General features: G+C 60.3%; 1 protein-coding gene across 1 annotated transcript in view; it reads left to right on the plus strand.

Moving 5' to 3' along the window:
* SORCS2 (sortilin related VPS10 domain containing receptor 2) overlaps positions 1–12,829 on the plus strand; it is a 479,932-nt gene extending 467,103 nt beyond the window's left edge. Inside the window, exons 21-28 of the mRNA XM_029234725.1 lie at positions 129–262; positions 1,428–1,551; positions 2,888–3,000; positions 3,984–4,109; positions 6,924–7,023; positions 7,515–7,614; positions 10,215–10,360; positions 12,151–12,829. Coding sequence (XP_029090558.1) covers positions 129–262; positions 1,428–1,551; positions 2,888–3,000; positions 3,984–4,109; positions 6,924–7,023; positions 7,515–7,614; positions 10,215–10,360; positions 12,151–12,215 — 908 coding nt within the window. The 3' untranslated portion in view covers positions 12,216–12,829. The remainder of the gene's footprint in view (positions 1–128; positions 263–1,427; positions 1,552–2,887; positions 3,001–3,983; positions 4,110–6,923; positions 7,024–7,514; positions 7,615–10,214; positions 10,361–12,150) is intronic.
* Positions 12,830–16,731: the final 3,902 nt, after the last annotated feature.

Here is a 16,731-nt window from a genome sequence, read left to right on the forward strand (position 1 = left end):
TGGTGATGGTGGTGATGGTGGTGGTGATGGTGGTGATGAGGTTGATTGTGACAGTGACTGATAGCAGCCTGTGCCATGGCCAGTGCCCTGATGCCCTCTAACCCCTAACCTTTTTCTGGCCCCTGCAGCCCCCTTGCAGGCACTCTACCTCGAAGTGGTTCCTATCATTGGCATCAACCAGGAGGTGACCCTCACAGCTGTGCTGCTGCCCTTGAACCCCAACCTCACCGTCTTCTACTGGTGGATTGGTCACAGCCTGCAGGTATGCTGGCCCCAGGCCCCTGGCAGCCCTTCCTTCCCACAGGCTCCCATCTGGGGTGGAGAGTGGGGCAGGCCCCACCCTCCATACTGGGCAGGACACAGTGTGTGACACCACGGAGGTGAGGAAAGCACACACCGACTCTTCCTTCACCCTGAGCATCTGTTCGAGGCCCGGCCATGTCTGAGTGTGGTGGACGGGGGATGAATCGGGTCAGACCCTGCCTTTTCCTAGGGAAAGATGTGGGAACATAGTAGGTGACCTAAGTTAGTGTGTGACAGGTGTCGCAGGAAGGAGACAGGTGATGCGTCTGAAAGTTCCAGAAGAGATCAGGCCATTTCTAGTTATAGCATGGGAGTAGTCAGGGAAGCCTTCATGGAGGAGGGGGTCCCTGGGGCTGGACCCAACCTCAGAAGCCTCACCCAGGGCTGTGGGTTGTATCCTGTTGGCAGTGGTGAGCCAAGGGCAGATGCCTGGTAGGAGACCCTGAGGGCCTCTGCAGGTGAAGCTGCCCACCCTTAGGCTGGGGGGTGCCTCAAGACCCAAAGGGGGGTCCTTCATTTATTCAGCAAACGGCAGCCCTTCACCGCCAAGCAGAAAGCCCCAAACAACGGCTGAGGTCCCAGACCAGGAGGGGCCCTGGGCTCCAGACTGTGTTTCCCTGGCATGGGGAGGGTCGAGGAAGGGGCTAGGGCTCCGGGTTCGAATGGCGACTCAGCCCCCTGCAGCCGAGCTCTTGGGGCCGGTTGCTACACCTCCCCAAGCCTCTGCCTCCCCGTCTACAAGGTCCGAGGCAATAGTGAGGCCCAATCGGATGTGTGTGCCCACCCCACAGGGTGGGTGCTGAGCTGGCCGCTGGGGTCCAAGGATGAAGGTCCCATAGCCCAGCTGAGCGTGGAGGGGGTGAGAAGGTGAAAGGGATCAGGGTGGAGGCCCTGCCTAGCAGCCACCATGCGCCTTCGACACCATCCACGGAGGGGGGCTCGGAGCCTCTGGAGGGAAGGGGCACTGGGAGACGGTGTCTGTGCTGGGGAGCTCAAGACCGGGCGTCTCTGGGGGGCCCTCTCGTTACCCCCCGGGGGCTCTCCGTGAGCACTCTCAGTGTAGCCCTGGCCGCACACCGGGGCCAGCTCTCCGGCCCAGCCCTGACCCCCACTCGTGCCCGCAGCCCCTGCTGTCCCTGGAGAACTCTGTGACAACGCGGTTTGGGGACACAGGGGACGTGCGCGTGACGGTGCAGGCTGCCTGCGGGACCTCCGTGCTGCAGGACTCCAAGGTGGTCCGCGTGCTGGGTGAGTTCCCCCCCTCCCGCCCCCCAGGACAGGCAGCACAACTCCTCCTTTTTAGGAGCTCAGGGTCGGGGACAGGCGGTGTATATGCCACCGATGTCCTGGTCATCCCAGGCAGGGCCCAGCGGGGCAGAGGGGCCAGCAAACGCAGCTCTGACGCCCCCGGCCTTGCTGGCCTCCATTTCCCCATCTGTAAAATAAATACCGACAACTCCTATATCCATGGCATTCACAGGCTCCACATGGCACAAATGAGGACACGGCTGAGGGGCTTGACAAGGTCACCCAGCAGCAACAGAGCTGGGATTGGGCTCCGGGTCTGCCTGCCCACCGGGTGCCTGTCCTCAGCACCCCCGTTATCTGAGGATCATCACGTGATGGTATCACTTTTGTTGAGAGGCCTCTGCTCTGAATCCGTGTCCCATTTATTGGCTCACTGGGGGCTCTGAGCCCCCCAGGAGACATTTACGATAGAAAGTTAGTCCTAAGAATGGAAGAGACCCACCCCCCCCCCGGCACCATGTTGCCCTCATCACCACACTGATAAATGCTCCTCTTGCTTTAAGAACAGCCTCTCCTGTGGACAGCAGCCATCAGTTAAATATTTAGGGGACCTCCCTCAGCCATTCCTTCATTCACGAGCATGTGGGCAGCAGGCCCTGAGCCCAGAGCCTTGAAAGTCATCTCCACCTGCCCTGCATGCTCACACTTCACAAGGCACTTGTCCCTTGAGCTCTCCTCACCCCTGCAGAACCTCCTCCCATTTTACAAATCAAGAAACCAAGGCTCGGGGGGTAAGCGGAGAGATTGCAGTTCACTCTGAGACTCCTGGTGCCGGGTCTTTTTTTTTTTTACCACCTGCTGCTTGTGGCTCTAGAATAGGTTTCTGAGTTGCAGACCGTGAGAAATGTGAGAGACAGAGAAGGTGGGGACTCTGCTCTCCAGGGACTCTTACTCTGGTGGGGGAACCAGCCCAGTCAAAGTCCATGGATCCCTGGGGGACGAGAAGTCAATGTCGTAGGGTATGTATGTCCTTGTGAGTTGATGGGGCAAATCACACAGCAGGCTTGGCCCTCCCTCCAGGGCAACACTGCTGTCCTCGTCATTGTCATCTTTGTTGTTGTTATTATTATTATTAAATGGCAGCCGGTGTAGTGGGCCCTGCCCGGGACAGTTGCTGGCACACACACTGGGAAGAATCTTGTTTTCTGAAAGTGGGCCGCAGGATCCACACCCAGGGCCAGCCCTGGACCATCCAGGGGGTGTGGCCACCGTCCTCAGAGGAAGCGGGGCCGGGCGCCCAGTACTGACCCACTCTCCCATCTCTGCCTCTTTCCAGATCGATTTCAGGTCATGCCTCTGCAGTTTTCCAAGGACCTGGACGCTCACAACCCCAACACCCCCGAGTGGAGGGAGGACATTGGCCTCGTGGTGTCCCGGCTCCTCTCCAAGGTGCCCCCAGCCCACCACTGGCAAAACCACCTGCCCACCTCTGGGTTGTGGGTTCCCCAGAGAAGCGGGGGTTGTGGAGCCCCCAGGAGAGGGCAGGCGGGCTGCCCTGCAGTCCTGATGCTCTGTCCTTCACATCGGCTGACAGTGGTGCTTGGAAGCCATGTAGGGTCCTCTTGAAGCCCTGGGGGACATGCAGCCAGACTGTCACCTTGCAGAGGAGGGACAGGACTGCATCTTCCATGCACATCTAGTGAGCACCAGCTGTTTGCACAAGACACAGTTGCTGTCCTACAACAGGATCTCTTTAAAGGGATTTTCATTTACTCACTACGTTTCTCTTCTGGGCTGGATACTGGAGACAGAGAGATGAGTCAGTATGATGGCTGTCCTCAGGGAGCTCACAGAAAGCAAAGGCAGTGCATCGGGGTGGGCATAGGGCACTCGAGGCCCTTGGGCCCCCAGTGGGAGAAAACCCAGCCCTCTAGAGTCAGCCAAGACTGTCACAGACTGAGGCCCACCCTGGCCATGCCTCCCTTTGGCCCATTAATAATTCGGGTAATATTGTCCTGGGTGTTGAAGGATGAATAGGAGTTTGCCAGATGAACATGCATGGAGTGGGACTTTCAGGAGACAGAGCTTTGTGGGTTGAGGGAGTTGCATGGCCAGGAGCCCTGACACTTGGGAGGACAATAGCCAGGGAGGGGCCTGCTCACCTGGGCACGGTGGGAGGAATGAGATGAAGGGGGCAGGCCTGGCTGAGCAGAGGCCGGGGTGGTGGCCACAGGCTGAGGGACCAGGAGTGCTGGGCTGCAGTAGGTAGAAGGCAGTGCCATAAGCTGATGGGGCCATGACTCCAGGTGCACAGGGGTCAGGAATGGCCAAGACTCAGGCCACTCAGGGAGAGAGGGTACTCCTGGGCCCCTGGAGTGTGGCAGGGGACAGAGGAGGCCGGTGGATCAGAGTGGCCGTCTGTGTCCCCGCAGGAGACCAGCATCCCCGAGGAGCTGCTGGTGACCGTTGTAAAGCCAGGGCTGCCCACCTTGGCCGACCTGCACGTGCTTCTGCCCCCTCCCAGGCCCACGAGGAAGAGGAGCCTCACAAGTGACAAGGTATCTCCTGTGGCCACTGGGCCGGGTCCTCCCCACGCCGCCGAGGGTTTGGTGGTGATTCCCGGCAAGCACGGGGACCTCAGCCTCTCATCATCGCGTAAAGGCTTATCTCTCACCAATCACTGTCCCTCCTCCCCCTTGTGGCTACCCCAAGGTCACAATGGAGGGGGAGTGGGGGGGACCAGGGCATTGGGCAGGACCACCCATCAGGGGGACACTCCACTTTCACTCCCATTTCATTGGCTAGAGCTGGTCACACCGCCCCAGCCTCACTGCGAGGGGTGAGCACCGACCAGGGGATCCTGCGCGACAGTTTCAGAACATCCAACTAGGACGGGGAATCAAAAGATGAATGTAGGGGGGGACTTCCCTCGTGGTCCAGCGGTTAAGACTTCACCTTCCAATGCAGGGGTTGGGGGTTTGATTTCTGGTCGGGGAGTTAAGATCCCACATGACTCATGGCCAAAAAGCCAAAACATAAAACAGAAGCAACGTTGTAACAAATTCAATAAAGACTTTAAAAATGGTCCACATCAAAAAAGGAAAAAGATGAATGGGAAGAACTTCACGCCCTCTAGGGCGGCTGTAATTCCGTACCAAGCAGACAGCAATGAGTGTGGACGAGGAGACAGAGAAACTGACCCCTCATTCACTGCTGGGGGGAGTGGAAAATGGTGCAGCCACCGCGGAAACAGTCTGGTGGTTCCTTAAATAGTTAAACACGGAGTTACCAAATGAGGCAGCAGCCCCACCCCCGGAACTGTGCCAAAGAGAACTGAAAATGTATGTCCACATGCACACCTGTGTACCTGAATGTTCACAGCCCCAAAGTGGAAACAACCCAAATGTTCTCCACAGATGAGTGGATGAGCAGAAGGGGGGCCAGCCACACAGTGGAATATTATTCAGCCATCAAAAGGGATGAGATTCTGATCCAGGCTGCAACTTGGATGAACATTGGAGACATGATGTAAAGTGAAAGAAGATGGTCATGGAAAGCCACAGATTGTGTGATTCCATTTATACGAAATGTCCAGAATAGGTGAATCCACAGAGACAGTGCATTGCTGGTTGCTGGGGGCTGGGGAGTGACTGCTCACGGTTTTAGGGGTTTCCTTTGGGAGGAAGAAGATGTTCTGGAATTAGATAGTGGTGGTGGGCGTGACTGTGAATATGCTAAAAAAACACTGAATTGTACACTTGAAGAAAGTAAATGTTATCTCAAGAAAAGATGAATCAGAACCGCAGCCAAGCTCTGAGCTAATCGAGAAGACAGGTGCTCACGCAGATGGTCTGGAAAGAGCGACCTGCATGGAGGCACGGATACAGCAAGACCAGCAGGACCCCTGTGGGTGGGTGGCAGCGTCCCATTTTACAGACGAGGGAAGTGAGGCTCGGTGAGGCCCCCGCCAGGAAGCACAGTGCGGGCGTGGAGCCCCACTGTCACTCTGGCTGCCAAACCGTGCTCGAGCCACTCCCGGGCGGCCTCCTGGTGGACCTGTGCCTGTGCCAGCCTGACCCACAGCCCGTCCCAAAGGGCGTCCGCATCCGCACCTGGGGGCTCCCGGCCAAGCCCCCAGCCCCTGCTGATGTGGTGTCTCTGGAGGTGGGTCAGTGGCAGGTTGAGAGGCATCGACCCACTTCTCAGATGAGGAGCTGAGGGCAGAGGGGAAGGCTGCGGGGGTCCCGGGTGCCAGCACGGGGCTCGGGGGCTGCACCCACCCGGGGCGCTTCCGAGTGAGGGCTGGAAGGGAAGGAGGTGAGAGACGGGGGGGACCCCACCCCCATCGTCCTGAGCACTCAGCATCTGCCACGTGCCCGAAGTCAGCGAGCAAACTTAGCCACGTGCCACGGCCACTGACAGCAGCCTTGCCTTTCTGCGTGCGGAGCATGGGGCTCAGGGCGCCACCCCCATGCTCCTACGAATCCTCACGTTGACCTGAGAACGGAAAGGTGCAGCGACCCCTCCAGGCCATGAGGTCAAGGGGCAGAACCAGGTGTCTTCCCAGACCCTTCAGGTCTGGCGCTGTTGGCCTGTCGTTTACACAGTTCCCGACTCAAGACCCTCGTTCCGTGAGCAGGGAACGGGCCTCGTGGAGTCCCGGGTGCTGAAACGCCGCTCAGGGAAGCAGCCAGCAGAGTCCCCAGGGTATATCCCCCCGAGGCCCAGGGAGCAGAGCCACGGGGACCCCATCCCTGAGAGGGACCCCTCCCCCAACACATCTGCACCCACCTGTGCAGAGGGTGACACCTGACACCCACGTGGGCTGAGTGGTTCCCTTCTGGACACCAGGAAAACTCCCCCATCCTGAACTGCCAAACCAGCTGGGCACCCCAGAGGTCAGCTGCCCCCTCCCCCCCACCATGATCCAGCAACATCACCTCCTGGGATTTCTCTGCCTCAGGTGTGGGCTCACTCGCCTGCCTGGGTCACCTCTCCTGTCCCTGTCTTGTCTTCTTCCTGGTCTTCCACCTCCAAGAAGCCTCCCCTGATTACTTCTGGGGTTGGGGGCCTCCTGGAGCATCCCTGGGTCTCCCCAACTTTACCACACTCTATGGTCCTGACTAAAACTAGAGCTCTGTGAGGGCAGGGCCACATTTGGGTCACCTTGTGTCCCATTGTAGGTTCTTGGTGAGAGTTCATTGGTGGCTAGTATTCCCATTTTACAGAGGAGGCGACTGAGGCCCGGAGAGGCTGAGTGGCCCTCCCCCAGCCCCATGGCTCTGGAGGGTCCGGGCGGACATCTGCCCAGCTCTCCCGCTTCCTCTGCTGGGTCCCCGAGGACCCCCTCACTCCCCGCTCTGTTATTTCAGAGGCTCGTGGCCATCCAGCAGGTGCTGAATGCACAGAAGATTAGCTTCCTCCTGCGTGGTGGCGTCCGGGTGCTGGTGGCCATGAGGAACGTGGACACAGGTGAGAGGCCTGGCCGGAGCTGACCTCTGTAGGGTGGGGTGGGTGTGTGTCCAGGCCCCTCAGACGACACCCATTACTGTGGACGCTGGGGACAGAGGGACCCCCCCTCTGCCGCCCATACACACGCTCCTCCTGGACAGGTGGTTGCCTCCGGTTAAAACCCCGTCACACCAAGGGCCTCACGGTGCTCTCCGCGGACACAGTACGGAGCTCTTGCTTTAACTTATGTCATTTAGAGTCTCAGGTGGCTCTGTCCCCGCCCCCCACCGTGGACTGTCCTCCCCACTTTGGGCAACGATCTCTGCAGGAGCTGAGGAGCTGCGTTCTGCTCTGTGCAGCCATGTGTCCACGCCAGCATCAATGCGGACGGAGGAGTTCTGTCCACTTTCCAGGAGGAAGGACCAGGGCCGGGATTTACTCAGTGGGGGTCCTAGGTGCCAGGAGGCTGGCCGGTGCCCACGCTGACCACTCACAGGCTGCTTTGCTCACAGATTCTCCAAGCCTGGGAGGAGGTGGCGGCTACTGGGCGGTGGCAGTCGTCCTCATAGGGCTGTTCGCGGTGGGAGCTTTCATCCTCTACAAGTTCAAAAGGCAAGGTCACCCGGCCTCCCTAGGCTAACTGGGCGTGAGGGTGGGGCCTGGTGGGGGGCGCGCAGCTTCCCAGCAGGGCCTTGGAGGGTTGTGGCTGTGCCTGCGACGGGTCCTGGGGTGGGCAGGGGCCTTGTCTGGACCCACGGCCTGGTTCTGAGTCACCTTGATCCCAGAGGGAGAGAGCCGACCGCTCACAACCCAAGGAGCCTCTTCCACCCCCATCCTCTCTGGACCTCTCTGCTCCACCCACCCATTTTACAGATGAGGAAACCCAGGCTCAGAGAGGTTAAGTGATTTTCCCAGGGCCACACAGCTGAGGAGTGGGGCTCTGACCCCAGGCTGTGCCCAATCCCCACGCTTCCCCCAGCACTCATCCACCCCTTCCCTCCGCAAGCATGATCCAGAGCTGTCATGTGCCAGGCACTCCACTGGGAGGGGGCTCCAGCCTCCAGATGGAGTGGCTGCACGGGACACCCAGGGCCGGAGCGGGGGGCGGCTGACACCCAGGGTGGGAGCGGGCGGGGGCTTGAGCCGAGGTTGGGTGGGTGGCAAGCACACCGTGCGGTCATTGGGAGGGGCTGTGGTGCCTCTCTCCCCCTCTTACCTGAGTCCTCAGCTGTGAAATGGGTTTAATAACCCTCGGTGCTGGGATTACTCATGGGCACCCTCGAGGGCCTGGGAATGAGCAAAACGACCAGAAAGTTGTCACCAGACTCATTTCCTGCAAAACGCAGCTGCCAGATCTGAGCCTGTTGTTTCTCCCCGTCTTGCTGGTTTGGCTCCAGTGGCCTTGGGGTCTCCCTGGTTGGGGTCGCCCTTGGGAACAGTTCAGAGACGGAGCTGACCCTCCCCTTGCTCCTCTGAGGCCGAGGGTCCTTCCTCCCCTGAGCCCTGGACACTTCTGGGTCTCTGTCCTCCAGCACCGTTCACACTGGGTGGCAGCCCCCCAACCTGCAGGGCAGTCCAGATGGCAGCACGGCTGAGTCAGCCTCGAAGACTGGGCCACCATCCTGCCCTGCTGCTGACCAGCTCTGTGGTCCTGGCCAGTCTCTTCCCCTCCCTGAGCCTCAGTTTCCTCATCTGTAAAAGGAGACTAAGCAGGAGGAGGATAGGACAAGGGAAGAAGAAAAGCGGGAGAAGGTGGGGAAGAGGGGCAGGGGGCAGGGAGGGGAAGATGGGGAGGGGAGGGGGGTGGGCAGGAGCAGACGCAGGCCCCCAGCTCCTGCAGACCTTCTCCTGTGCCCGTCTCCCTTGTTGCCATAACGCCGTGTTTAATTGGGACCTTGTGAAAACCGCCCGGCTCAGGCCTGGCTGAGGCAGGCCATGGGGTGTGAGTCCTGAGGGGCTGAATGAGAAAACGATTTAGACGCCGCCTCCCAAGTCAGAGCCGAGTTGGAGGCAATGGCTGGAGTCGGGACCTGCCCCCACCCCTTTCTCTTTCCCCTTGGACCACAGTTTGCGTGCACCCATTTGGGCTTCTCTCAGGGCACTTGAGAATTGCAGGGTGGCAGGATTGCCTGGGGGTGGGCAGGAGGCAGGCCTGGCGGGTCAGGAGTGAGAGGGGCAGAATTCTGTTCTCTTTCGATTGCCTTCTTCAGACCCCCTGAAGGCCAGATTGCAGTTTCCACAAATTGCTCCAGATTTATCACACACAGTGTAAATGGCCCAGAAGGAACCTACTACCTTGTCCCCAGAGGAGGGGGAAGGAGGAGCAAGGGGAGGACCTTGCAGCTGCAGAGAGAAATGCCCCATTTGTCCAGAGGCTTTAAGCTCTGTGGAGCCCAGGGAGCTGGGCTCTCCTGACTGACGCAGCAGTCAGCGTGGGCTGGGCCTGGCTGCGTAACAAACAGCCCCTAAGTCTCAGAGGCTCACAGCCATCAAGTGCTGCAGTCCACTGGGTCTGGCCACATGGCCCAACCCACCCTGGGCCCTGAATGTGCATCCTGCCATCTCAATATTTCCAGAGAACTGCCAGTGTTGGTGAGTGGCTCTAAGGAAGCCCACTCTCCCGCTGAGTCTAGTTCCCTCTTCTGTAAATTGGGACCATGGGCTCTTTTGGGGTTTTGCTCCAACTAACTGGGGTGTTGAACATGAAGGAGCCTGGTCCAGGGGCCCCGAGCCCAGTCCCAGCTGAGGCAGAGGGGGCTGTGCCCTTGCTCTCCTCTCCCTCTGCCCTGGAGGGTATGGGAACTTGAGGATGGTGCAGCCAGCCCCAGAACCCCGGGCAGGGCTCAGCAAGCACCTCTCAGAGCCAGTCAACATCACGTGCCATGTGGGAACGCATGCCAATCCATCCAGAGCCCTGAGGTGCAAGGTGACGGGGACCTGAAAGAAAATAAAACAGCCTCTCCCTGCAGCATGCCGAGGGGAGACGGATGAAGAGCGAGCACCCCATGTGCGGGGGCAGAGGGAAACCCAGGGCCGCTGGAGCTCACGGGACGAGGGCTTCCTGGAGGAGGTGGCTTGGAGCAGAGACAGGGCAGGAGGCAGGCCCAGGAGCGATGTCAGCACCACACAGAGGGATGGCCCAGGGATCTGCTGGGGGCTTCTGGGGACAGGCATCCTGGGCAAAGCCCTGAGTCCCCACCTCCGTCCCGCAGGAAACGCCCCGGCAGGACCGTGTACGCCCAGATGCACAATGAGAAGGAACAGGAAATGACAAGCCCTGTGAGCCACAGCCAGGACGTGCAGAGTGCCATCCAGGGTGAGGAGTTTATAGATGATGAGCTCCACTCACAGACACTAGGTAATGCCCGCCCCGAAACCTCCTCCCCTTCCCTCGCCACCTGCCCACCCGCGCTGGCTCTCCCCACCCGTAACAGCCGCTCTCTGCACCCCCTACATGGCGACCGCCCCACCCCTGGGTTGCTGTGAGGCCCCCAGACAAGCAGCCAGGAGGACGCTCCAGAAACGTGTCCCCGTCGTGGGTTGTGTTGTCACCGCCCCTTTATCCCTCCCCACCCCGTATCCACTGTGTCCCCGGAGCTGTGGGAGGTGGAATGGCTGTCCTCACCTTTTAAATGATTGGAGGTGAGGCTCAGAGAGGTGACGTTGCTCACCCAGGCAGCGCAGCAGACAAGCGGCTGGCCTGGGACCCAGACGCGGGCCTGCCAGACCCCAAAGCCCGCGTCCCTCTTTTCTCCCTGGAGTGGTTGGGAGCTGACCACTCCTGTCCTCCACAGCTCCCTGACCTTGCAGCCCCACCGTCTCCCACAGCCGCCGGCCCAGCCGGGTTCCTCTCAGGGCTGTGGTCCGCAGCCTCCCGGGACGGTGACTATAGCCCCGATTTCCCGGGCACTTACTCCTCAACAGGCCCACTGCTTCCCGGCACAGTCTCACAGCCAGCCTGGGAGGCAGGCCCTGGCCGTGCGTCCATTTGACAGATGGGACAGCTGAGGTTCACAGCAGCCACTCAGTCTCCCAAGTCACTTAGCCAATAAGAGGCGCAGCCAATTCTGTGCCCCTCCCCCACGCTGCAGCCCAGGCTCGGGGCCAGCTCCCCCGTGCGCCCCAAGACCCCTCAGCCCAGGCCAGCAGTGGCTGGAGAGCGTCGGGGCCCCACGCGGCCTCCCAGGTGGTCACCCCCATCTTCATCAGGCAGTGTCGCACCCCACGTGAAAGGTGGTGGCAGAGGCTCGCGGTGGACCCGGGCTTCCCAAGCTTGGACAGAGGGGTGGGCGTCCCAGGGAGATGAGAGAGCGGCCCTCCTGCCTCCACAGCTCTTTGCCCGAAGAGCAATGATAGCGTAATAATAAGGGATTCTTTTAATGGAGCACTTAGTGTGTGCCAGGCCCTGCCCAAATCCTCAGGGCCAGTCCCTTCCGGACCCCCCTACCATCCTTTAGGGGAGGCCATATTATCGTCCCCAAGTTACAGATGACAAAACCGAGGCCGTGAAGTGACACGCCTTGGTGAGGTCTCCCCCGGCACGCGGGGCTCACCACACCATGCCCCCCGGCGGCCCCACTGGAAGCTCTGGGCCGCTTCCTTCCCACGTGCCCGGGGGTCTGGGGGGCTCTGGGCAGCCCGAGCCGGCTCCTTCCACCGGCCATGCCTACGGCCCCCAGGCTCAGAACACAGCCCCGCCCAGGACCCCGGCTGACCCCTGCCCTTCTGACTGTCACTGTGCCCTTCTCCCTCCGGCTGCCTCCTGGGGCCTTGTCTCGCCGCCCTGCAGTGCCCCTGCCCGGGGAGCACAGAGCCCCTCCTACCTCCCCCTGCCGCCAACGCCAGGCCGGCCACTGCAGGGCAGTGAGTATGGTGGCTGCTGGCTGGCATGGCCCCACCCCCGGAGGCCCCCTGGGTCCACTGCTTGTGCCGGCACCAGGAGAGCCCACCCTCAGTCACCCCTCCTCCCAGGAAACCTAGAGACGCACACCTCTCCGCGCCCGCGTCCAGGCACGACCCGCAGGGCTGTAGGAAGCGCGGGATGCCCCGCACGCCAGTTGAGGCCACACCGTGTCCCGCACGGCCCTCCGTCCTCTCTCTGCCCCTCGGCCGGGCGTGTGCTCAAACCTGGCATCTCTGTGCCTCCAGGGAATCACTCCGGCGTGGTCCTGAGCGTCAACTCCCGAGAGATGCACAGCTACCTGGTGGGCTGATGCCGCTGGAGGCCGCGCCCAGAGCTCTATCCTCTCCGCCGCTTCATCCCCCGTGGAGGGCACAGGACCACACGTGCCACCGGCACGGGGCTGGGACCGGCGTCCCCTCAGAGACCTCGGAAAAGCCTCCTTCTCCAGCTGTGTCCACGCAAGACGACAGATGCACCTCTGTCCAGCTCAAGCCCGTCCAGCCCACGGCCGCCCAGGAAACCCGCCAGCTCCTGCCTCCCCGGACACCAGGCCCACGTGCCGCCCGCTGCGCCACCCGCCCTCCCAGACTCTGGGCACTTCTCTGGACCTCACACGGCCGCCCTGGCTGCCCACGGCTGGTCACCGCAGCCGGGCCTGACTTCTCGTGGCCAAGGCTGGTCCCCCAGAGGCTGGGAGAGGCCGGGCTCTCAGCACCGCAGACCCGCCCCATCACCTGTGCCGCGGGCTCCCGTCCCAGCAGAGGGACAGCGGGGCCCTGCTTCCTTCCTCATTACCTCCAGGAAGGCAGCTCCCACCGCAGGGCCGTCCCTCTGCAGGGGTGTCCACCGCCCCGCCAGAATCCAGAAAGCCAGTGGCAGGCCCCCCAGTACCGCCTTCCGCACCTGCCGCTGTCCTTCCTCTTTTTAAACTGCAGGTAATGTAAATACCTCTCTAGGTAGCTGTTTGCGTTTGGGGTGGGGGGAGGGGGGTGTTCAACTTCCTATTTTTATTGCCAGGCAGTGGCCCCATTCTCGGGAACCCCTTCCCCAGAATGCCCAGGGATGCTCCTCTGCCCCTTCTGGCAGCCTTCTCTCCTGGGGCCCACAAGGCAAAGGCTCTCCCTGGCTTCCCCCCCCCCGCCCCAGCTCGCCCCAGCCCGACACAGGGTCCTAGGGATCCAGCGCCTGCTGGCTTCCGAAGGAAGCCAGCAGGCGGCGCCCTCGCACGGGGGTTCCCGCCTGCGGGATCCCGTCTTAGTGGCCGCGGTGGGAACGGCCTCTAGATGCCCAGAGTGTTCGGTGCTTCCGCGTAGCCTGAGGGACGCACTTAGGAACCGGGAACCAGGCGGGGTTTCGAATGGCAGAGCCCGAAGGGCCGCCAAGTAGTGTGCTCCTCGTTTTGAAGATGGAGAAACTGAGGCCCAGAGAGGGAGTGATTTTCCCAAGGTCACACAGCAAGACGGCAGCAGAGGTGCCCAGGAGCCAGCACCCCTGCTCCCCGTGCAGTGTGATTCCACTCGCTCACAGATGCCTAGAATCAGGGACACTAGGGATATATGGGGGCAGATTTTCACCTTTTGCCTTGAAACTGGAAATCAGTACCCCCTCCCCATCCTCTCCCTCCTCCCCCTACCCACCCCGCAGGCTGGGCTCTCAGGTGGCCGGGGCCTTCCCCTCAGAGGCGGGGACATCACAGTCCAGGCTAGGAACTCGCTGGCCGTGGGAAGTCCGGAATGAAGCCTGGGGGGCATTAGCCCACTTGCCCAGAAAAGAAACATGGCCTGCGGGAGGGAGACCAGGGATGCACCCTCACACCCAGAACACGTGGGAGGCCCTGAATCCTTGTGGAGTGGGGGACCTCTGGAGTCCAGCTCCTTGTGTCACAAACGGGGACTCAGACCACCCGAAACCAGCTCAGAAGGGGTCACTGCAGGTCACGGGGCAGGCGACAGAGGCATCCCTCTCCCCACCCTGCCGGCCCACCGCCTGGAGCTCCTGGCCCAGCCCCGCAGAGCTCGCCCTGCAAGCCGTCCTCAAGACCCTCCTCGGGGAAGGGCTGGGGCAGCGGACCCCAGACTGGAGCTGGGGGGCTGTGTGGGAGAGGCTGGGTTCTCCGCAGCCTGCCCGAGGTCGCCAAAGACGGCTTAGGAACCCTGTGTCTTGCTGTCCACCCGCACCCGGCCCGTCCTGTGAGTGTCAGAACCAGGGTCAGACATGTGTCAGCACTGTCCAGGTCCAAGGTCAAGGTCAGCAAGGACACAGCCCCCAGCTCAGCAGTGCCTGCGGGTGACGAGCCCTTTGCCCCCCCCCTGACCCTCAGCTTCATTCTCTCTGTCGGGGTAGGGTTTTCGCTTTCGCTATTTGTGTTTTTCATGTATTTTATGTCATTATTTCTATTAAGAGCATTTTGGGTGTGTGGACCCAAGAACCTGGGAATAAGTCGGCACCTATATCCTGATACTTTCCTATTCCCGTAATCATATCAATCACCACATAGGTCTATGGATTTATCTGGTTCTACATTTGAGGTTCTGTGTATTTGATGTACAGGTACACACGCCGGCACCTGGGAATAACGGGCTGGGCTTGGGCAGCTAACGTTTCATTCAACAGGGTTGAGCCCATACTTCGTATATGCACATAACAGAGATGCGATCGATTCTTTCTTATTTTTCCTTTTTAAAAAACAATAAACCATTTGTGATGCTTTTAACAAAGATTAAATGTTTACGGTCAGCGTTTGCCTTATTATGAAGCTATTTGTCAACATTTCCCTAAACACTCACCCAGGGCCCTAGAATTTCGGTGTCAGGGACACTGGGAGAGGCCGGGAGGAATTCCCGCATTTTGGGGGGCAGGTGCCTTGACACTGACCGTCTCCATCACGGGATCGGGACGTGCCACCCCCAAAGCAGTGATGTCACCACATCCTCACACCTGTGTCACCTCACTTCTCCCCTGATGGCCGGCTGAGGGGCCCTGGATCACAGCCCGTTTGCCAGGTGAGGCGCAGAGGCCAGGGGTTGAGAGCCTGGCAGGGGCACCCCAGCCGGACGGAGGCCCCTTGTCCCCGAAATGCCGTCCGCCTGTCTTTGAGGAGATAGAGGAGTCAGGGGCAGATAGGAGAAGGCCGGACGTGGGCAGCTCACCACCCCCGTGCACACTCACACTCACGCACACACTTAGACTCACACGAATACAGATACCGCCCTCCTTCTCTGGATCATAATACGTGGAGTTCAGTATGAACATCCTCAGAAACTTCCTGCCAGATCTCACGCCCCTCCAAACCGGTGTCAGGCCCTGGGCCGCGGCCGTGAGCGCCCGAGACGAAGGCCCTGGGCCTGAAGGAGGCCCCGGGCCGGCGGGGAAGCTGACGATGACCACAGGATCCAACAGGGAGGTGAGGGCCAGGGGCAGTGACCCCACCCAGCCCTTCCATCGGAGGCCATGTAATGAGTGGGGCCAGCAGGATGAGAAGGAGGGGGGGTGCTGTGCCGAGGCCAGCGTGCGGTGTGTACGTGCATGTGTCTATGCGTGTGTGTGACGTGTGGTGTGTGTATGCATGTACCTGTGATGTGTGTGTGTGGTGTGTGTGTGCGTCTAGGTGTATGTGTGTGCGTCTAGGGGTGTGTGTGTGTGTCTAGGTGTGTGTGTGGTATGTGTGTGTGTCTAGGGGTGTGTGTGTTTCTAGGCATGTGTGTGGTGTGTGTGCGTCTAGGGGTGTGTGTGTGTGTCTGGGTGTGTGTGTGTGTCTAGATGTGTGTGTCTAGGCGTGTGTGGTATGTGTGTGATGTGTGGTGTGTGTGTCTATGCATGTACCTGTGATGTGTGTGTGTGGTGTGTGTGTGGTGTGTGGTATGTGTCTGCGTGTGTGTGGTGTGTGATGTGTGGTGTGTGTGTCTAGGTGTGTGTGTGTCTAGGTGTGTGTGTCTAGGCATGTGTGTGTGTCTAGGGGTGTGTGTGTGTGTCTAGGTGTGTGTGCTCTGTTGTGTCTAGGTGTGTGTGTGTCTAGGTGTGTGTGGTGTGTTTGTGTCTAGGTGTGTGTGTGTCTAGGTGTGTGTGTGTCTAGATGTGTGTGTGGTATGTATGTGTGTCTAGGTGTATGTGTGTGTCTAGGCGTGTGTGTGGTGTGTGTGGTGTGTGTGCATCAAGGGGTGTGTGTGTGTGTCTAGGGGTGTGCGTGTGTCTAGGCGTGTGTGTGGTGTGTGTGCATCTAGGGGTGTGTGTGTGTGTCTAGGGGTGGCGTGTGTCTAGGCGTGTGTGTGGTGTGTGTGCATCTAGGGGTATAGGCGTGTGTGTGGTGTGTGTGCGTCTAGGGGTGTGTGTGTGTCTAGGCGTGTGTGTGGTGTGTGTGCATCTAGGGGTGTAGGCGTGTGTGTGGTGTGTGTGCATCTAGGGGTGTAGGCGTGTGTGTGGTGTGTGTGCATCTAGGGGTGTGTGCGTGTGTGTGTGTCTAGGGTGTGTGTGTGTGTGTGGTGTGTGTGTCTGTGGTGTGCGTGGAGAGACAGAGACAGAACCCGGGAGCTGGCGCCCACGGTGTGTCTGCAGAGCTTCGGAAACTGGCCATGTCCTCTCCTGTCGTCACTGCCGGGCCTCGGGGCGCTAGGGGGCGGGGAGAATTCCTTCCCCCTCTGGTGGGCGATCTTGATTCCCACTTCCATGCGTGGCGGCTCTGTCGGGGGCCTTCTCCCTGGCAGAGGCTGGTGGGTGTGATAAGATGTTTGCTGTTCCCATGTCGATCCATCTGGAACACTTTCCGGAACGAGGGGCCAGACTGGGGCCAGGGAGCCACGCAGGGATCTTGGCTCTCAGGACGCCCCACG

This window comes from Monodon monoceros, unplaced genomic scaffold (genome assembly GCF_005190385.1).
Source record: "Monodon monoceros isolate NGI ecotype Baffin Bay Population unplaced genomic scaffold, NGI_Narwhal_1 Super_Scaffold_20, whole genome shotgun sequence".
Taxonomy (NCBI): Eukaryota; Metazoa; Chordata; class Mammalia; order Artiodactyla; family Monodontidae; genus Monodon; species Monodon monoceros.